This window comes from Silene latifolia, chromosome Y, assembly GCF_048544455.1.
Source record: "Silene latifolia isolate original U9 population chromosome Y, ASM4854445v1, whole genome shotgun sequence".
Lineage (NCBI taxonomy): Eukaryota > Viridiplantae > Streptophyta > Magnoliopsida > Caryophyllales > Caryophyllaceae > Silene > Silene latifolia.
The window spans coordinates 147,357,233-147,371,182 of record NC_133538.1 but is presented as its reverse complement, the minus strand read 5'-3'; the positions used below and the strand labels follow the sequence as shown (position 1 = coordinate 147,371,182).

Genomic DNA, 13,950 nt, shown 5'->3' with positions numbered 1-13,950 from the left:
TTTTTTCTTTTTTCACGTTTTTTTCCCTCTTCATCCTCCTTTTCTTCATAAATTACCAACTCCAAATCATCAGATACAAGCCAAACTTGGCACAATAAAATATATGCCGCGAAACATACACTAAACTAGCTTGACAAGGCAGGCTAAATTTGGAATGTAGTTAAGGGTCAACAGGCAAATTTGTCTAAAGTGGAGTTTTTTTTTTTTTTTTTTGGGAAAGTGTAAGTATTATATTAAGCATAACCCGAACAATTGATTAACTAGGGAGATAGCCCTTAGTTAATTTACACCATTACAAATTCATTCTAACCATAGTTGAACTCTCCTATTTCTGCCTATTACATTCCGCACTTTTAATCTCAATACTATCCCCCTCTGTACCTGTCTAACTAGCACAGTGGGCAGAACCAAAAAACTCTCTACATGACTTCTATTTCTGGCATGCCAGATCTCATACATTAGATAAGCTATACTTGCAGCAAGCACTTGCCTAACCAACAGAGATCTATTTCTATACTTAAGCCACCACTCCATCACATCTTGAACTGGAATACGAATCTGCAGCCAATTTTCAACCACTGTTAGACATTTCCTGCTATAAGTACAGGAGAAGAACAAGTGTTGATGACATTCCTCCTCTTGCCCACATAACCAGCATACGTTGCTTTGAAGGAAACCCATCTTCACCATCCTATCCTGAGTAAGAAGACGCTGCTGTACAGCTAGCCAAATGAAAAATTCATGCTTAGGAGCCATGATCCTGTTGCTAACCCAAGGATACCAGGGCACATCAACCCCTGTCTGTTCTAACCACTGATAACCCATCCTCACAGTGTACTCTATACCTGTATTCCTCCACTGTTCAACATATCCCTAGCCTTCCTTAAACCCATCAGCTCCTGAGCACAAGCTCTTTCAGCTTTACACATCTCATTGTTAAGTGGATCATGCCTTAATTGCTCCTGAAAGTTCTGAAGAGCAATTTCAGTGACATGGGTTAAATTCTCAATGTCATTGAATTGCTCTCTATTCAACTCCTGCAACCTGTGCTTCAGACCTTTGAGTTTTTTGGTGACCCTAAACATAGGAGAGCCATCAATATCCTCCTGCCATCCATGTTGCACAACCTCATCAAAATTATCAGCAAGTGCCCACATATTGAAGTACTTGAAAGGTGCCTTTTTCCTTGCACTGGTCCTATTGAACTGGATCACACAAGGACAGTGATCAAAAAGCCCCTCAGGGAGGAATTGAGCCACTGAGTCAGGAAACCTCTGAAGCCAAGCATCATTAATCAGCACCCTATCTATCTTACTATAAACTCTAGTCCCATCATCTTGCTTGTTGTTCCAAGTGAAATAGGACCCAATCATTTTCCCTTCTTGTAACTGACAGTCATCCAAGGCTTTCCTCATAGGTAAGATCTCAGCCAATGTAACATCAGTTCCTCCAATCCTTTCCCCCATTCTCATTACACTATTGAAATCCCTACCCACAAGCCAAGGACCATTAGCTGTGGTGGCATAATTCCTCAAATCCTGCCATAAGCTTTCTCTCTCACCAATTTTATTAAAACCATACACTAGAGTAAAGTAGAAGACAAATCCTTGCATCATGTCCTTCACTTGTGTATGAATACATTGAGCAGTTGTATGAAGCAAGTCCACCTGGAAAAGTTTAGGATTCCACAAAAGCCAAACTCTCCCCCCTTTGTGAAAACTATTATTAGTACAAATAGCCCAATCACCACACATATTATTCCTAGTATTAATCCACTTATCCCTTTTTATTTTAGTTTCTAACAAACCAAACAGCCCAACATTATTCTGGTGCATAAACCACCTTATTTCATTTTGTTTGGAAATGCTGTTCAGTCCTCTCACATTCCAGAAGCCCAGACTACCCATTATCAGTTAGGCTCCTCTGACTAACCATTTTCTGCTGACAATCATTTTTGACTTTCTGAATGGACAAAGTGAGTGCATCCATAAAGGTGATCCCCACGGTGTAAAAATCCTCGCCTCACCTGCATCATTCCCGAGCATCCTAGTAAGAAATCTCCTAGGTGCGGACTGTGCAGAGACCCTTGTTCATTACCCCCATTTGTACCCCCATTAGCTTTGTCACCACACTCTGCTCGTCGACGGGCACACTAGGTGTCACCACCGCACTACGGGAGAGACAGGTTTTGGAGTGGTAACTGGAATAGGAGTCTTTGGAGCCTTTTTAGGAACTGTAGGAGCCTTCTGTTTAGGCCTCCATACCTTCTTCACTTTAGCATCACTCTCCTTCCTACAATGATCAGGTAAGTGACCCATTCCTTTACATTTCACACGGCTAAGAGGCGACCAATCATAAACAACCCTAATCCTCCGAGTGTTTCCTAGTTCATCCGAAACACTAACTCGGTAGGAAAGGTCATCCAACCTTGACCTCAACCATGACCCTAGCATAGCCCAGAAAAGCCTTATGAGTCGTAGCATCATCACATTTGATGAACTTCCCTACCAACCCACTAATTTTCTGCAGGCACACACTACCCCAAAATTTGATGTCTAAGCCGTAAAGTTTCATCCAGATGGGAACAATGGATATGTCATGTTTAATCAATTCTGCATTTGGACTCCACTCTTTAACGATTACAGGCTTATTATCAAACATAAGGTGGCCATTGTTAACAACCTCCTGCTGTTTTTCCTTAATCTTAAACCGCACAAGGAACAAACCATTAGGCATGAACGATATACGGTCAATCCCATAACTTTGACAAACTCTTTTCACAAACCCAGAAATAACAGAACTCGGAGGATTCGTACCCAAAATGTAACAATAAACCGCAGTAGACCAGTACTGAATCTCACCTGCTACATCATCAGAAGAGAGGCGGAGTGCTGGCGGTTGCAATTCATCCTCATCTTGTGATACAGCTTCCTCCTCGTCATCAATATCCTCCACTATAACTTCCAATTCAGACTCAAAATCAGCCGGATTATATCGTAAATTGATCTTCCTCGGAGATTTTGATCCTGAAGCTATCCCTTTGCTGCTACTCGCTACATTAGTATCTACTTGTTTTTGATTTTTTGAGAATTGAGGCGTTTTTGAAGAAGTAATAGGTGATTTACTGTTTGATTGAAGATTTTTGGTAAAGTTTTTCTTGTGTTTCGCCATTGCTGAAACCTAGAAAACCCTTTTTTAGATTTTTTGAGGTTTTTCTCTCTCTAAAATCTCTCTCATCTTCTTTCACACAGCAGTTGCGATTTTTATGTCTAAAGTGGAGTTAAATGGGTAAAAATGAAAGAAAGGGGAAATGTAAGCACCTCCCTGCATGTGAGACCAACCACTAACCCGAATGTATGAAGGCAAAAAGCAATTGAATCTCACATACGTACAAATTAATGTTACATGTTATGCAAGGAGTAACTACTCACAATCCTGCATAAAACTGGTCATGAATGTCACCAGTCTATAAGGCTCTAAATCTTAGAAATTATAAGTAGCTTGCCAAAATTTCCAGGTCAAGTCTATTTGTTCAGCTAAATTTTAACATAAACTCGTAGATATGAAATAAGATAAAGCTAAAAGATAATTAGTTTTATGCAAGGCTTAAGCAAAAAGACAATTGCAGTGCAATATCATCATCGAAATCGACCGTTTCGACTCAACCTACATGCTAAACTAAACGTGAATTTTTTGAATTTTTTTCTAATTTTTCAATTTTGATTTTTTTTTGAATTTAATGGAAATAACAATGCAATGCATACAGAAATTAAACGTGATAACAGAAATGCAATAAAAACAACATGCAGACACAGATATGGATGCATAACCTCCCCAAACCAAACCATACAATACCATCATTGTACCTATAACAGGGAAAGGAAATGCAAACTAAAAGAGAAAGAGTGGAGATGCGGAAAACTTACAAGATAACGCGAAGTAGAGACCTCCCCAAACCAACCAACAACGTGGCAGGTCGCAAACAGCTGCCAAACACAGTCACAGGAATCTAAGCAAGTCAAAAACAACTCGAACAAGAGAGAATAACGGTTGATCGAGTGAACTGGGTATCCTAAACATCTCGATCGAGGAAATGGGCACTCGATCGAGTGGTCATCTTTTAGCAGGTACTCGATCGAGTAGAATTTGTACTCGATCGAGTAAGAACAGCAGCAAAAGCTCTTGATCGAGTACAAAAAGTACTCGAACGAGTCATCATCAGTATGTTCCTGCAAAGACGCAACATAACAGCCCACAAAACTAACAAAGCAAGCATAACTGATATAGTATATGCTGTAAAGACCAATTATTACCACTAAAACTGAAATGAAATGTTTGAAAAACAACTAAAAATAAAATCTCCGGGTTGCCTCCCGGGTAGCGCTAGTTTCAGACAGGTCCCAGCTCGACCTTCTTTTCTTCGAGCCTCCATTTAGTTAGCCTGGTCAAAACAGCTCAAAGCGCGCAGCAATCGATCAAACAGCTGCGCATGTGCTACACAAAAATGTAAGTAGCACCACAGTGGAATAAAGATATAGGAAATAAAAATGTACAACTGTTTAAGCCTAACAAATTTCCTATGACAGCTTCTAAATTTGTCCACAAAATAAAGGAGCTCAGGAGCAATTAACAATAAATTAGGGTATCGTTTAAGATTAACAAGTTTGTGACGATAAGTACGGTGAAAAACTATTAAATTAATTGTCCAGTTAGGAGGGGGCATGGCATTAAAATATGAAGCATGAGTCAAATGAGGCAAACTACTATTTAAACAAACAATAATATAATTATCGTTAACTACCTCGGTTTGGTCGCTCTTAGTGATAGAATTATTGACAAAGGAAGATATTACCTCTTCCGTGCTAGGAGCAATTACCGACTCAGCTGCCTCGTCATCCTCCTCTGTGAAAACCGTCCCGTAAATCGCAGCCTCAAGCGCATCCAGCTCGGCCTTGAAAAGGGAAGATTCACCGTAACCATTATCTTCAGCCAAATCGTCATCTAGAACAAACCCACATGACATTGTATTGCTCACACTGGCCAATTCAGTCGATCGAGTAGAAATGTTACTCGATCGAAGACTCTCCTCTTGATTTTCACTCGATCGAGTGCATGAAACAGCTCGATCGAGTAGTTCCTCTAAGCAGCAGTTCGATCGAGTGGAATAAAGTGCTCGATCGAACAATTCTTCAGGTATTTCACTCGATCGACTAATATATGTCAGTCGATCGAGTGATTCTTGTTGTACAGTGCTGAAATCCTCATGGAAGGCATCATTATCTCATAGAATTTCGTAATCTGAGTCATAAAAATCATCATCAGCATTAGGCAACACGGTTTCTTCATGGGAAAAACCGCTCTCTGCGTAGGTAACGCAGGCTTCCTCTAGTTGCCTTATTTCAGACTCAGCAGCTAGCTGAGCTATGTCGGACTCAAGCTCATCAATTTGCGCAAAAAATCGTCTATCATGTTCTTGCACTTTGAATGCAAGTGCCTTCACCAAAGACTTCAACTCGGCAAACTCTTCTTTCCGCTTATCAGGAGGAGGAGCTTCTTGTCGCGGTGGTCAGGTAAATGGAGGCTTTTGATAGCCTCACTGATAGGGTGGATGTGACGGTACAACTACAGGAGGTTGTCTAGCTCGTCTATGTTGCTTGAATGCGTGGACCTCGTCGTTCTCTGCCATGCAAACAGCTGCATTGTGCTCAGCAGCACCACATCTCCCGCAGTAAATCACCTGATGCGCCATATAATGGAACATAGATGACGGGTCAAAGGTACTCAAGCCTTCCTTTTGACGATATTTTACCTATAACTGTGTAGGTAGGACCTGTAGGACCTATCAAAACAGCCCTAAAGAAAAAGATTAGAACGGCCTCAAGGGTAAATCCCTTGAGGCTAAAGACAGACAAAAATAAACAAGCAAATAAAGTAGTTGCCTCCCCGGCAACGGCGCCAAAATTTGATACCGTCGTCAGGTACCAAAAATAAATACCTAAGTACAACTAACAGAAGTTAGCGGTAAGTAGGGTCGATCTCCACAGGGAGGCGGTCACTATCTACTTGTCAATTTAGTCTGTCTACGGTCACGATTGGGGGTTTTGAATTATTTTGACTAAACTAATAAGATTAAAGTAAGAGAAGTAAAGGTAAGAGAAATTAAGCAGAGGGAAAGGAAACTAGGATGTCGGTTCATCAATGAATGTCAATTAATTGCAGTTAAGGTCACAAATTAGTCTATGTGTCGGTCTAAGGGGCAACGAAAATCTCCTTCCGTTCTCAATTCGCCCTAAAATACTATTAGCTTAGCTTCCGCCCTCACTAAAGCATTCTATTGTTCAATGCGGGTCTCACCCCTTCCAACCTTCCGGTCTAGGTCAAGGTTTACCAAAATTAAAAGGCTAATTGCATCGACTCAATCACTAAGATACAATTATAAGCAGTGATTAACAACATAGACATAACAACGACAATCTATAAACTAATTAGAAATTAACATTCATTCATCGAATCCCCTAGTCCTAGCAGGGAAAATTAGCTAGACATAATGAAGGGAAGAACAAAAACAAAGAGAGAAATAAACATAAGCATAAATAAAGGGAAAGAGAGAAAGTTACAGTAGATTCGAGAAAAGAGAGGGAAGAACAAAGTAGTAGCAGTAACAGGGAAAAAGTATTGTAAAGTAGTGTATGAGATGATACAAGTCACGTCTGATCCTTCCTATTTATAAGAAATAGGATTTTTTATTTGACCTAATAGCGAAATAAGACTAAAAAGCCCAAGCTCAATAGAAAACCACTCGATCGAGCAAAATTAAGCTCAAACCACTTGATCGAGTGAAATAAATACTCGATCGAGTAAACCCTAAAATGCAACTACTCGATCGAGTAGAAAAGGAGTCGATCGTACATAATTGTACTCGATCGAGTACTTTCAAGCGCACAATTCTTGCTTCGCGTACTGAACTTCAAACGGCTGCCATTTCTTTTGTACTTGGGCAAACAGGGCGATTTCGGTGGCGTTGGAAAGCTAAGAGGACAAAATTTCATATTCAATTGGAATCACCTGAAAATCTGTTGTATAATTCGAGATATAGCTCTTAAAATTAGGCACTAGCAATTTGAAGTTCTTCCTTTACTCGCCTAGCTATCTTACTTCTTTGCGCATCTCAAAATAGTAGTTTGCAAGCTCCGACTCAACTCATCTCCTAAATGCATGCATAGGAACATGTTTTAGGCTTGATTATTCTCCTTTCCGGTTCATACTTGCAAATAACACAAGAGAAACCAAAGTAGACAATTCGCGGCATTTCGTAGCATAAAACTATGATAATAGCATAGAAATACGTGCATAAAAAGGCCTAAAAGGACTATATAAAATGCACGTATCAATATTACTCCAAAGTTATTCAGAAAAGTTGGACTATCTGCGATCGCTCGAAAAAATCTTCCTTTATTAATATACTAGACTAGACTAGACTAGATAGACTAAATTTAATGCTCGTACGATACACGGGCCTGTCTGTAATGTTCTATTGTAGATAACTTAGTAACTGAAAAATACTAATAAATGTATAATCTAAAATAATTGTATGAAAGATTTCATATGTTTTTAGCTCTTTATTAAAAAAAATTCATATTATGTGTATTCGTTGTTGTGTATGTTTTTAGCTCTTTATTAAAAGAAATCATATTATGTCGTATTTTTTTAGCTCAGCCAGAGAACGTTTCATCTCAAGCTTGCAAATTAGAAAAAATATGATCATTATCAATAATTTAACTCTCTAATGTTATCTTTTACAAATAAAAATTAATAACTAAGTGGTATTAGTCCAGTGGTAGCCGGGTTAAACCTTGAAGCTTGTAGAAATGCAGAAGTTGAGAGGTCCCGGGTTCGACTACCAGCTGGGGCGATGATCACTTGGCTACTGCAGCCCCAAAGGGCGTGGCTTACATGCTCCATGTGGTGGTGCGGGAATACATGGGCCCGGGAGGATTCAACCCCCTCGCCATCAAAAAAAAAAAAATCATATACCAAAACTAATGCGAGTATATGATATAAGTTTATTGATGGAGGATTTTCGATCAAAATCTTAATTTGGTGTGAAAGTTATAAAAAAAAAATCTTATAAGCGGAGAACGAAATTATTACATGCTAAATTGATCAATTTTAAAATAACTATTATATTGATTATGATTATGACAAACAATTCTCTCAATTGTTTTTTTTTTTGTTTGTACGAATTTTTCTTAATTGGTAGAAATATAGTTACATGTTCTCATAACTCATAAAAGGTGAATAACAAGTTGCAAATGAAAAGATATGATTAATTTACCTAGCCCCCCTAGGTAATTGCAAACTCTTATGGAATTAAATTTCTGTGTAGGCAACCAAACGGATTTACTAAAATCAATTGAATTTCATGTAGGAGCTTAATTCTCAAGAATTCATTATTCCGGTGGAGTTAAATTTCAACGGGCAACCAAACGATCACTAAGTACTCGTATTTAGCAAACTGAAACTATTACAAACCTAAATATGAAAGGCTTACAAACCCTTAAGTGGTATTCTTTGACACTAAGAATTGTGATACAATTTTAAGAGTTTATGTTGTAGGGTAATATCCGTATAAGACCCTTTAAATTTAAGGATTATAACGTAAATTTAACATGTGAAATATGGTCATAAACGAAATACAATAGAAAAACGATAAAGATTAAGAATCAACCTCGGGTCCTTTGATGCACGGCGTAAAGAACAGAAATCAACAGAGATTTCCTCCTAATCGTTGCACCCAAGACCGTCTGAGACTATGCCCTTGTGCTAGAAATGCTCTCTAATTGACTTGCAATATCGAGAGAGCTATTGTGAGGTTATTCGATGTGAGATCGAGGTTTTTCAGAGAAAAATGCTCTTCAAAACCCTAATTTTCATGTAAAATGAATGCTTAGGTTAACAAAAGAGAGAAAGCCTCTCTTTTGTTCTTGTTGATTCGGCCAAACCGAGTCCAAGGGAGAGGAATGGGCTTTCATTTCCTCTTCATCTTAACTCGTAGTCCGACATGTAATTCGCTAAGTGTATATGACGCGGTTTCATTATAAATCACATCGGTTATCGGAAATTAAGGCATCAACTAATAATACGGGTTAGTTGAATTATTAATACATGTCCGACAAAGACAATATTGTATAATTATATTCAATATACATTTAATTAAATATAAAACGCTTATATTCAATTTACGAATTAACTGCTTAATTCGCCTTAGCCATTATTATTTAATCCGTATTAAATAAAATATCTCAACATCACATTTTGACTAATTATTAGTCAAATAACTCAGACTAACTGGTTAGTCAAATTTGGTATCTACATGACTGTATTTTCATACCGTCACATCTCTCAAACGTATCCTATAGGTGTGACTTTTAGGGACCAGTTGATCACCGCCATCTGTATGACAATAACGTCAAACTTATCTAGCAAGCCAACCGTTATTGATAAACGTGGATCAACTGATAATAATACCAAAAGTATGCCCTTTGATCCTTTTAGAGATTTATAAGTCCTTGCACTAATCGTTAAGGACACCACCCAACAAGCTCCCACTTGTCCGTACAAGTGTATGTGCAATGACGTTATCCGCACTAACTGGAGGACACAAGCTCCAACAAACTCCCACTTGTCCGTACAAGTGTATGTGCGATAACCGATTCTCATATTCATTTAAAAAATTTCTCCCACTCAATGTAAAACAATTTGCAGATCCGGATCCGCAAAGGTCGTATAGTACAATCGATCTGTATCTTGAGTGGTTTCCCCGACTAGAGAGTAACTTAACTGATAAAATGAATCCGTATCCGAGCATGGCCATGCATTTCAGTTACAGCTCCTCGAGTGGCCCTGAGAAATATCGAGTACCTGATAAAGGCTGAATATTTCCTTCAACTCGACTCCTTCCGATCTAAGCACAGCATGAAATGACCCAGAAAAAAATCTACTTGCCCCCTGTTACGGATGACCGTGAGAAAGAAACCAAAGTCACCCAAAATCTGCCTTAGTCTCAAGAGACAGTCGATAGTCAAAAGAATCGACTCTTAGGATCACCATGGAGGTCCTATCCACGACCGGGCACCGAATGTTATAAAACATTTAGGACTCCACGTCGATGTCACAATGGTGTCCTACGAGATATCCGTATAAATCGCCTCTGTGATTGGTCAGTCAACCTGTTGACTTATGGCTCGTTGAACCCACCATCAACCAACGTCACAAAATAATTACCTTGAGTTATCAGCTCACGTGGGTAATTAAGGACCATAAAATATAATGTTTGTTCAGTTCACTTTGTGGTGTTCAAAATTTGTCGTACAAATCCACATGAAAAACAAAATATATAAAATATCAAAACGATGATGTCGTATAGAGTACAAAAGAGAATGAATCTAATCCATAAAAGAGTACTACAACTGAAGAACACGTTTAATTCCCATGGAATTAACATGCCCTTCATGCTTATCTTGTCGTAATGGTTTAGTGAGAGGATCTGCTATGTTATCATCTGTAGCAATCTTTTCTATCACTACTTCCTTTTGCTCCACGTAATCTCGGATTAGATGAGCTTTCCGTTGTACATGTCTAGACTTATTTCTAGACTTTGGCTCCTTAGCTTGGAAGATGGCACCTCTATTGTCGCAATAGATGGTGATCGGGTCATTCGAACTAGGCACTACAGATAGTCCATGTAAGAATTGACGCATCCATATCGCTTCCTTTGTAGCTTCAGACGCGGCATAGTACTCGGACTCAGTCGTAGAATCTGCTGTAACAGTTTGTTTGGAACTCTTCCACCGATCAGCGCCATTAAGAGTAAAAACGAATCCGGACCGAGATTTCGAGTCATCACGATCCGTTTGGAAGCTAGCATCTGCACAGAATCGGTTGCGCATAGCTTTTGTTCGCCTCCATAAGTCAATGCCCAATCTTTAGTCCTCCGTAGGTACTTAAGAATGTTCTTGACAGACCATCCAATGTGATTCACCTGGATCTTTGTTGGAATCGACTTGTCATACTCAATACATATGCCACGTCCGGACGTGTGCATATCATGGCATACATGATTGATCCTATAGCCGAGGCATAAGGAATCCGTGTCATGCGCTCTTTCTCTTCCGGTGTCTCTGGTGACTGAGACTTGCTCAAATGCACCCCTGGAGCCATAGGAATAAACCCCTTCTTGGAGTTAGTCATGCTGAATCTCTCTAGGACTTTGTCTATGTAAGACTCCTGACTGAGAGATAACATCCGTCGTGATCTATCTCGATAGATACGGATGCCTAGAATTCTTTGTGCCTCTCCCAGATCTTTCATCTGGAAATGGTTTTTCAACCATACTTTCACCGAAGTTAAGAGAGGTATGTCATTCCCAATCAGGAGTATGTCATCGACATACAATATTAGGAAGACAATCTTGCTCCCACTCGACTTGATATAAAGACATGGTTCCTCGACCGATCGAGTAAATCCATTTTCTTTAATCACTTGGTCGAAGCGATGATTCCAACTCCGAGATGCTTGCTTAAGTCCATAAATGGAACGCTTAAGCTTGCACACTTTCTTAGGATGTTGTGGATCGATGAAACCTTCGGGTTGTACCATGTACAACTCTTCCTCCAAAAAGCCGTTTAAGAAGGCGGTTTTCACATCCATTTGCCAAATTTCATAGTCATGAAAAGCGGCAATCGCTAAGATAATCCGAATGAAACGCAGCATGACTACGGGTGCGAAAATTTCATCGTAGTGCAGACCTGGCACTTGGGTGAAACCTTTAGCAACTAGTCGTGCTTTATATATATATCTTGTTGACCTTCCACAGAATGCTTTATCTTGTAAAGCCATTTGCATTGAAGGGGACGAACCTTAGCAGGTAAGTCAACAAGATCCCATACGTTGTTCTCATACATAGAGTCCATCTCGGATTGCATGGCCTCAAGCCATAGCTTTGAGTCAGAACTAGTCATGGCACCTTTATAGGTTGCGGGTTCACTACTCGTTAAGAGTAGAACGTCATCTATGTCATGTTCCTCGACCATACCAATGTATCATGCGGAGGAATAGAGACTCTTCCCGACCTCCTAGGTTCCTCGGGAATATTCACCACAGTCGGGATTGAAGGAATTGGTTCCTCCAATGGTTGCTTGGTATTTGGTTCTGGAATCTCCGACAGGTCGAAGGTTCTATCACTCTTTGCATTCTCGAGAAATTCCTTCTCTAAGAATGTCGCACTAGCCGCAACAAAAACACGTTGTTCGGTTGGCGAATAAAAGTAATGACCAAGTGTTCCTTTAGGATAACCTATAAAGTATGTCTTGACCGATCGCGGGCCGAGCTTATCCTCGTGTCTCCACTTGACATAAGCCTCGCAGCCCCAAACCCGTATAAAGGACAAGTTAGGGACCGTTCCCTTCCATAGTTCATATGGAGTCTTGTCAACAGCTTTAGACGGACTTCGGTTAAGTATTAGAGCGGCTGACAAAAGAGCATAACCCCACAATGAGTCAGGCAACACGGTGTGACTCACCATGGATCGAACCATATCAAGTAATGTTCGATTTCTCCGTTCGGACACACCATTCAAATTGAGGTGTTCCGGGGAGTTAATCGTAGGGCAATCCCACGGTCTTTAAGGTGTTGATCAAACTCGTGAGAAAGATACTCGCCACCACGATCCGAACGCAGTGTTTTAATCTTCCTACCCAATAGGTTCTGTACCCTATTCTTCGTATTCCTTGAATTTCTCAAAGGATTCACTTTTGTGCTTCATTAAGTAGACATAGCCATATCTACTTAAATCGTCCGTGAAAGTGATGAAATACCTATAGCCTTCTCGTGCGGTGATTGACATAGGACCACATACATCCGTGTGTATGAGTCCTAATAGGTCAGCAGCGCGCATTCCAACACCTTTGAAGGAAATCCGAGTCATCTTACCGATGAGACATGTTTCACACGTGCCAAATGATTGAAAATCAAAGGCCGAGATAGCTCCATTCTTTATGAGCTGTTTTACGCGTTTCTCATTAATGTGTCCCATACGGCAGTGCCATAGATACGTTTGATCTTTGTCACCAACCTTTAACTTTTTATTCATTACGTGTAATATTTCGGTGGTCTGATCTAAAACATAAATTCCGTTCATGGAGACTGCCTTGCCATAAATCATATCGTGTAAAGAGAAAATGCAAGTATTATTCTCTATTACAAATGAAAATCCAAGTTTGTCAAGTGCAGAAACTGAAATAATATTTTTCGAAAGACTGGGTACATAATAGCAGTCATATAATGACAACTCAAATCCGCTAGGAAGCTGGATCACATATGTCCCCTTTGAGATGGCAGCCACTCTTGCTCCATTCCCGACACGCAGTCCACCTCACCCTTTACGAGGGGTTCGATGTTTGAGCCCCGCACATGATTACACGATGAGAAACCACAACCAGATCAAGTACCCAAGTTCCGTAACTTGCGTGGTTAATCTCAATCATATGAATAAAAGTAGAAGAAGAAGACATACCAACAGTTTAACACGACCGCCTTTAAGTCCTCATGATAAACAGGACATGTACGCCTCCAATGCCCAATCTTGTGGCAATGATGGCATTCCATGTTTTCATTCTTGCTCTTTGTCGCGCCTGATGAGGTGCTCGACTCACCAGCCCACTCTTACCCGAACCCGACTTCTTAAACTTCGGTTTGCCTCTGCTAGGCCTCGGCTGAACTTTACCCTTACCCTTGCCCTTGTTTGACACAACGAGAACATCCTGTTTCAAGCTCCCATTTGAACTTCATGTCCTTCTCGGTGCATGTACGAGAAGGGAGTGCAGTTCATGGGGACTTTTCTTCAAATCATTCATATAGTAATTCGCTCTAAATTGCGAAAAACCATCGTGG

General features: G+C 40.0%; 2 protein-coding genes across 2 annotated transcripts; both read right to left on the bottom strand.

The window, feature by feature from the left end:
* Positions 1-300: 300 nt before the first annotated feature.
* LOC141629136 (uncharacterized) lies at positions 301-825 on the bottom strand. The gene has a single exon (XM_074442186.1). It carries the CDS (start codon positions 823-825, stop codon positions 301-303), a length of 525 nt encoding a protein of 174 aa, XP_074298287.1.
* Positions 826-839: 14 nt separating this feature from the next.
* On the bottom strand, positions 840-1,907 carry LOC141629135 (uncharacterized). Its single transcript, XM_074442185.1, has one exon. It carries the CDS (start codon positions 1,905-1,907, stop codon positions 840-842), a length of 1,068 nt encoding a protein of 355 aa, XP_074298286.1.
* Between the last annotated feature and the right edge of the window lie 12,043 nt (positions 1,908-13,950).